Genomic DNA, 8,325 nt, shown 5'->3' with positions numbered 1-8,325 from the left:
AATATTATGTTTAAAAATAAAAAGTTTTAGAACAAGAAAATACCACCATCAATTGTATGTATACATAGCATAATAATACTGATGATATTTATATTTTTTTTTAAATAAATATTTTTTGACAAATAAATTAAAACTAATATCAATTATTTTAAAATATAATATTACACTATTGTATTTTATCACACAGTAAATTTGGCATTGCAGTAATATAACATAATAATAATAATAATAATAAAACAATAACTTAACTTAAGAAAATATTTGGAGATTAGTTGTCTGAGTTATCTTCTTTGCTATCATTGTCTCGGAATAAAACATTTTCAAGTACTAAAAACAAGATAATTTTTAATTAACATTGAAATACAAAAAAATAATAAATTAAAACTAAAATTCAGAAAATTAGTAATTTTATAAAATTATATTTTGATTATTAATTTGTATAAGTTATAAAATTAAAAGTAGATCTCACATTCTAATTACATTTTTTTTTTTTTTTTATCATTGGAATTATTTCTAAATAGAAGATTAATAATACATTTATAAAACTTGTATTACAATTTGTGAAACTTATATCCATTTAATAAATATTTGATCATTTAAAATCATTTAATATTAATAAATATTATTCACATATAAATAACATATAATGTTATATATTTTTTAATGTATTTTGTGATTTTTATGTTAAAACAAAATTGAAAAATATGAATAAATATTTGCATAATTTATCAATATTGATAATTTATCATTTCTATCTAAACTATAGTTCAGCTCAAAATAGCATTTTACTATCTAATTTAAGTTCAAGAAAGTAGACAATTAATCCTTCAAATTTGAAATGATATAATTTAACAGTATAGTCAATTTGATGAAGAAATAAACAACATTTTAAATGAAAATTAACAGTAAGTATCTGCTGTGTTGGAATTAGAATATGCTCAATTGTGCATGTGGATTGGGACAAAACAACATAATCTACTCACGCTCAATCATTACCACAAAGCATATATATTATAATTGTTATACATTGTGCTTGAATAACAGAATAACACACAATCAATCAGAAACTGGTTATGTATCACTAATGTAAAAATATCGGCCACCAGCAGGTCATATTCATATTCTTATTCCAGTACGGCACAGACTTATAATTTTGATTAACTTAAATTATTCTTACTTCTGAATATATTATCGACACAGTTAACATTAGTAGCCGACACTGACATACCCCATGATTTCATCGGAATATGGTATGAATCATCCATTATATCAATACTTGCAATACCCCTAGTAAGTACTATATCATCATATTCTGGTAACTCTTTTCTAAAACACAAAATCAAATCACATTAAATGTTACATTATGTAGGAAACAGATTTCAATATAATTAAACATTTTTATGTAGTTTTAACACCAGAAAGTTTTTTACATATGTAATATGTATATGTATGTATGTGTGTTTTATTAATTTAAATAAGCTGATCCAAATAGTTTTTTATTTTAAAAATAAAGACATAAATTATGTATAATTATAGAATATTTTACAAGATATTTGTATTCTATATTATTGTAGAATTTTGGATTTTACTTTACTATTTTAGTATCTTACAATGTACAGTGTGATATAGTAATTTTTTTAAATTATGTCGTATACAATGAATATTTAAAGATAATATGTATCAGATACTATCAGATGGTTTGTATTAACTTAAGAGATTAAAAAAATTGTTATAAATTTAGATTCCAATGCTAATGTTGCAAAAAAAAAAGTTGATTTAATGAAGTAATAAACAAATATACATTAAAATATTTTTAAATGCATACCAAACTAAAAATTCATTCCCTAGTTATAAGTTATAACCATCATATTATCAAAGGTTTAAGTATTACAAACCTTATTCTCTTCATAAGTTCAATACCGCGTTTTTTTACTTTATATGATAACTGAACCATATCTAATGTATCTTTATCATCAAACAAAGCATCAGGCTGTAATATTAAATACAATATAAACATTAAACACTTATGTTCATAAAAATGTTATGTTAATTTTTACCATTGAACTGACATCAAGAGAAGAACTCGTTGAGCTATTAAATGCAGACAACGATTTGTGCAAAAACGTAGGTGAGCCATTATGTGCAGATATCTACATAAACATAATATAAATAAAATATTTTAGATGATTTTTATCTTTAAAAATCTATTTACAAAATATTATTGACTAACCAGAGTAGGCAACATAGCCAGTGATGAATTTGCTGATGAAGAAAGATTTTCGTTCTTCGACGGCGGCGGTGAATGATCTCTAGATGTCTATATTATCAACCAAAATCAAAAGATTTTACATCACTAACAGTAGATTATAAAAGGTATAAAAATATTATTAAAAAATATTTACAGCAGGAGGTTGTGGTAATTTATGCCAATCGTCTACATGATCATAGAAATGCAAACTCTTTTGTTCCCATCCATCGCTATCATCTTCTTGAGAAAATCCATCTCGACCATGAAAAGATGCTGATCTTAACACTGGATTACCAGAATTTTCCACACTCTTTCTACATTTGAAAATTAATTTTTAGAAAGAGTTCACATAAAATTAAAAACAAATTACAAACTCTTTGGAAAATGAGGATGGTTTTTGATAGTCTTTTTTCTTTCCTTGTGCAGCTGCTTTTAATGGATCATAGTTTTTACGTCGCTTCCAATTTTCCAGTTCCGTTTCCTTATTTGGAGTTTGGACTTTATTGCAAAGTATACTCGAGTTCCATTTTTTTTTTGAAGATAAATTTTTGCGAGCAGACAACAACGGTGACTGAAAAACATAAAATACAATTTTTAATTCTATGTTTCAAAATAAGTGTAAATGTATAAGCCCACGTACTGAATTTGGTTGAGGCACTCTGGATGTTCTCAAGCTATAACGCCCACAATCAACTCTAGACAATGATGAACTTAAATTTTGGCTTGAAGGCTTGTATAAGTTAGATTTATCGTTGGTAGTCTTTGAGTCTAAATTTTTTTTATTTGTGTCTTGTTGTGGCTTTGCAAATCTATCACGTCGCAAACTAAAATGATTTAATACATAATTTATTAAAATTTCAATTTATATTGGAAAAAAAAACAATGATCTATACTTAAAAGTTCGATTATATTGGATTGCAGTGTGACCAGTTTTTTCAACTTTAGCTTCTAGCATAGATACACAATTCTCAGCATCTTTTAAAAATAATCTGGTATCATCATCACTGCTTATAGTTTTAACACTAATTTCCTATAAAAACCAGATATATAAAATTCTTTGTCACCAAGTTAAATTTGACATGCAAGTATAAATATAAGTTAAATGTATTCATTCATATTATTTTAGCAAAGCATCATACACTTAAGTCTTTTATACTAGATGCATTTGGCAACGGGATATTTGATTTCCTTGTAGGTCTCATTAAAATTGGTGATTTAGATTTGATGTCTAAAAATAAAAATAGATTATTTTCATAAATTTTATTTGTGACCGCAAATTTAAGGTTCAATAGTAATCTCACCTGATTTTAAAAGGGGCATTGGGCTTGAAAGGGATGATTTATTTTGATTCAATTTTGAATGCCATTCATTGACCCAACTAGACCGTAGTTTCTAAAGAAACAATTACAAATATGATATAAATCAAAAATAAAATTTATATTTAAAAATAATTACCTTAACCATTGAATTGGACTTCTTAAAATCATCAACACTATCGTCAATATCTGGTGATTGTTCAGATTTGTTATCGATAGATGTATCATTTCTCTCAATGATATAAGTACCTGTACTACCAGTATCACTATTTGAAGAGGAATCATCACAGTCATTGGATTCTTGGTAATTTTTGTGGACTGGACTAGAATAAGATATTCCGTTGTCTGAAAAAAAAAAAAAAATGTTTACCTTTATTCAAACATATTACACTAAAATAATAATTTATTAATTGTTTTATACGTACTTATTATTATTATTTTTTATAAAAATATTTTTGGACATAAAAATATATATGCATATATTAATAAATTTTACTATGATTAGATAAATTAATATTACATTCAGAATATCTGAGTTTTCAGATAATTGCCAATATTTTAGTAACTTTAAAATTTGTATAAAAACTATACACATTTATCTATATGGACTCACCTTTAGAATTAGACATTGTAGTTATAGACATAGTGTCACTTTTTGTCTAAAATTAAAATTAATAATTCATTAAAGTATATTCTTTTAAAATTTTAAATGTGATTATAATATTATGCATTACCGTTGTTGGCTGAAAAACATTATTGATGGGTAATGATAAATTGCGTTGATGTTTACGAACAATGTTATTCATGGTAGATCCATTTTCACCAGAATCTCTTGCTTTTGACCCATTCAGTCTTGATGATGTTTGCTCTCTCCACTTATAGTCTGAATTCATATTTTTTATTTATAAATTCTAGAAAGGGAAAAGAATCATTAAATTTAATAAGAAATCTTAACATAATATATTACACTATAATTAAATTTTATAATTATTTAGTAAAAATGTGTGATCTATTCTCTTAATGTCATTGTCATATTTATTTTTACATGTCGAGAGAATAAGTCCAAATATAAAAAATACTTTTTCAATGCTCTTTGGTCTAGACTAGAATAACCACAATGAATCTAAAGAGTTATGCCACTAAATGCAACATATTTATCAAGTGCTTTTCAAAAAATTTATATTTTTTGAAACATGTTTAATGCTTACCATTAATCTAAATATGTATAAAAAAATCCATTTTAACATTATGTAAAAAATTATATTAAAAAATTGTTATGATAATGGCAGTACTAAAAATTAATAAATAATCGATTATACCTAGTTCACTGTTATAAATTAAAACCATAATAAAATTGAAAATACCTAGTACCTAAGTAGATCACAGTAAATGAAATTTTTGATTATATTAGTACAAGTTTTGTATAATATATTTAAAAAGTTATTAATTTACTACTTCTTAAATCTACAACTATATTTCAATAAAAATATGTAGAATTTGTTCTAGTAATTCAATAGGCATATTCCTAGATTAATTTCCTAAATATGTAATAATTGCAAAACAAAAATTACAACATATGTATGATTTATTTGCTTTTAAACAATCGTTTAAGAATAACAATACTATTTTCAATGATAATAATATGTATACCAAAACTTCTAAATTATATGCAATTTAACATAAATAAATTATATTTTATGTTGTATTAACATCATCTAATTTTGTTTTTTGTTATCAAGTATGTTCTAAAATTTCAATAACAGTCCTTAAAAATAGTGTAATTATGAAAACTTACGCAACTTTTAAATATGACAAGACCATATTCTAGATGTCAAGTGTTTAAATCATAAATAAGTTTTAATTTGTGGGTCATTTAAATAATTTACAAAATCTACTTAAGAACTTATTTTCTTAATTATACTGGGGTGAGCGAAAAATAAATAATTGTATAAAATTTAAATACAGAAAATAGTAACTCATAATATTTATTAGTGGCAGTTTATGATTAAATTGTTTAGTACCTATTGAACTACTTTGAAACAATTTTTATCTTTTTTAAACTAAAACAGATGTTAATTGACGTGAAACAGGAAATATTGGAATTGTAGAACAGACAAATTTAATTAAGAAAAATGATAAGTTGTCTGTTGCTACATAACTTATTACCAGGGTAGGGACATATTATACCTAACATATTAAACGTCCAATTATACGTATATGTTTTATACACGAGTACAAATTTTTTTTTTATTAAACCTGTTTTCTGATGTTAACAGTTACAGTAATTAGTCATTACTATTATTAAACTAAATTATCTCATTAACCACATATTACATTAAAAAAAAAACAATGTAATTAATAAGTGTTATTTACTTAAAAACTGTAACTTTTACTTATAATTCTATTATATTATTTTTTATGAATGTATTCTGTACTGTATAATATATTTTCTTGTATATGCCAAAATCAACTAATTAAAATATGAATAAATTAATTATAAATTCAACCTAAATATTAAAATAAATTAAATTACCTAGACAATTACATTTGTATGAACAAATAAATACATAAGCTTGTTGGGATGTACAACCAAATACAATGACTATAAAAAATTATATTATTTTACATATTTAATTATTTCATAGTTGATAAAATATTGCGTAAATTATGTATGTCAAATAAACATAAGCCAACTGAGTAAAACTCAATAAAAAATATAATACTTAATAAATATAATATACCAAAATATACGATTAGCTTAAAGTAGTTTTTATCTTAACTAATTAGGAGATATTATATAAATTCTTTACAAATGTATAATATTATTGAAGCAATGTTTTTTATTGAAATTGGTACTGATCATTTGTATTCCATATTATTATGGAACAATACACTTTTTATAATCTAACTTATATTATTAGTGATTGGAGATTAAACATAAGTCTAACTTACTATTTTGTACTAAATTAAAAAAAATAAATGCAAAAGTTAATAAAAATAATAAATTTGGATAATTTCTTTATATTTAATTATATATGAATATGTACCTAAGGTAATGTCTTTATAAACTTTAAAATAATAAAAGGTTATTATTTGAATTGTAGAATAATACAATTTTTTAGTATCTGTATAATTATGATAAATTTCAAATTATAATTTCAATGTAATAATCATAAGCAGAAAAATCCTGTTTCAAGTTTTTTAATGGTCCAAAAAAATACTCATATATATAAACTACGGATTTGAATCATTGCCCAAGCAATTGAAAAATCTACAGATAATATTATCTTAGAATAAAATATAGAGCAAAAAATATTATAAATACTACACCCATTTGATTATTTATAGATAAACATATTATATATATATCATTATATTTAATTTGACAACTCTTATTTTTTTTTATTGTTGTACTTGATTTCAGTAAATTTTAATATAATATAACCTTATAACTTTAATCAAAATATTTATATTACTAATATTTATGATAATTTGTCGTTGTTAATGGAAAACTAGATAATTAGGTATTAGACAAATTTACCTTAAAATGTTTTAAGTATGAGTAATAAATAAATAAGATAGTGCAATTTTTTATTAATGTTTTTAAATCAATAAATTATTAATATTTTATGAAATGAAAATTGTTTAAACAAACGTAGATTAATTTTAACTACCAATAAAAAAAATGTATACATAACTTAAATATTTAAATTGCTCAAACTATGTACCTATATAAATTTGAATACCTTGAGTAAATATGAAAATGGTATCTAAAACGTAAAAATATTTGATTATCAAACACATAGCGTCACTACCTAACCTAATCTAGAGATAAATATTTATAATTTATTATTGCCTATACTATCTAGCTATTATGTTTGAATTAAAAATTTCAAATTTCTGTTTAACCAATTGATAAATAATAAAATTGACAGTGAAATTACAATCTAAAAAAAAATTAAAAAGTAAATGACTAACCAACTCATTTTAATCCAATTTGAAAAGGTTTCCGATCGAAGTTCTGAAATATAAGATAAAAAGATATCTAAACATTATTCTACACTCACTTTATGAAGTATGTCTGAAGTTTTCTTTCAACAGTTTCAAAAAATTATATTTTATCTTTTAGCATCGATACAGAGACACAAGAGTTGTAAAGGTTGATTTTAAAAAAGGTAACGTTTTCAATAAAATATTAAAAAAATAATCCTATAGGTTATTTTTTTAAATTCGGAAAAGATGAAAATATTATGTAATAATTAACACCATACACGAAACGACGTTCCTCGGGCATCTATTTGAAAACAGCGCGATTCCAACTTGGCAACAAAAAATAAAACATTTTGTCGTGACGGGCCAAATGTCAATACAATACAGGTCAAGTCCAACTGGGTCTTACAACGCAAGTAGTAGGTATGTTTTGTTTTAAATATAAACGCATTTTCAGTTTACGCGAACGCGACATGTGTGGAATTTTTAGAGCGTGGGATCGAAGGGCGGGGAGCAGCGAGTAGGAAAACAGTACGGAAATAGTCTAGGTAGGCCGCCGCCGTAAACGGAAGGGCCGAAAATCTACCGTCACGACGCTCGAGACCAACTCACCGGAATCGTAGGCAACTCATCTACGCGGTCGTTGGCAGCGACATGATCGTGGATTGCAGATCGTAGAGCTGAACACCGCGACCGAGGATCTTGATGACGGCGACGATGATATGCGTGATACGAGTGCGCCGAAAGACGGGGTTTAATCGCTGTCCGCTG

The 8,325-nt window shown here is 24.5% G+C and overlaps 1 protein-coding gene across 3 annotated transcripts; it reads right to left on the bottom strand.

Annotated features, from left to right (window-relative positions):
- Positions 1–52: 52 nt before the first annotated feature.
- On the bottom strand, positions 53–8,306 carry LOC107167073 (uncharacterized). Of its 3 annotated transcripts, XM_015515963.2 has the most exons (16): positions 8,167–8,306; positions 7,543–7,585; positions 4,299–4,475; positions 4,178–4,223; positions 3,704–3,909; positions 3,550–3,640; positions 3,388–3,476; positions 3,142–3,278; positions 2,889–3,072; positions 2,623–2,819; positions 2,403–2,562; positions 2,231–2,317; positions 2,058–2,150; positions 1,896–1,990; positions 1,178–1,326; positions 53–327 (listed from the first exon to the last, which is right to left on the bottom strand). In XM_015515963.2, exons 3-16 carry the CDS (start codon positions 4,455–4,457, stop codon positions 269–271), a joined length of 1,752 nt encoding a protein of 583 aa, XP_015371449.1. In that variant the 5' UTR covers positions 4,458–4,475; positions 7,543–7,585; positions 8,167–8,306; the 3' UTR covers positions 53–268. The 3 variants fall into 3 exon arrangements, with proteins under 3 accessions (XP_015371449.1, XP_015371448.1, XP_015371450.1); XM_015515962.2 differs by lacking the exon at positions 7,543–7,585 and having other exon boundaries at positions 8,167–8,305; XM_015515964.2 differs by lacking the exons at positions 7,543–7,585; positions 8,167–8,306 and adding an exon at positions 7,632–7,766.
- Between the last annotated feature and the right edge of the window lie 19 nt (positions 8,307–8,325).

Source organism: Diuraphis noxia, unplaced genomic scaffold (assembly GCF_037042655.1).
Source record: "Diuraphis noxia isolate RWA-SAM2 unplaced genomic scaffold, SU_Dnox_SAM2 contig0001, whole genome shotgun sequence".
NCBI lineage: Eukaryota > Metazoa > Arthropoda > Insecta > Hemiptera > Aphididae > Diuraphis > Diuraphis noxia.
Note: the sequence above shows the minus strand (reverse complement) of the source record. Positions and strands in the feature narration are given on the sequence as shown.

What these genes read in the sequence shown, in the direction of transcription:
- LOC107167073 (XM_015515963.2), bottom strand. Translation starts at nt 4,457, where the DNA reads ATGAATTCAGACTATAAGTGGAGAGAGCAAACATCATCAAGACTGAAT. An exon ending in GAGTGCCTCAACCAAATTCA is followed by an intron (nt 2,820 to 2,888) that starts GTACGTGGGCTT and finishes TATGTTTTTCAG; the next exon opens with TCACCGTTGTTGTCTGCTCG. An exon ending in CTCTTGATGTCAGTTCAATG is followed by an intron (nt 1,991 to 2,057) that starts GTAAAAATTAAC and finishes TTAATATTACAG; the next exon opens with CCTGATGCTTTGTTTGATGA.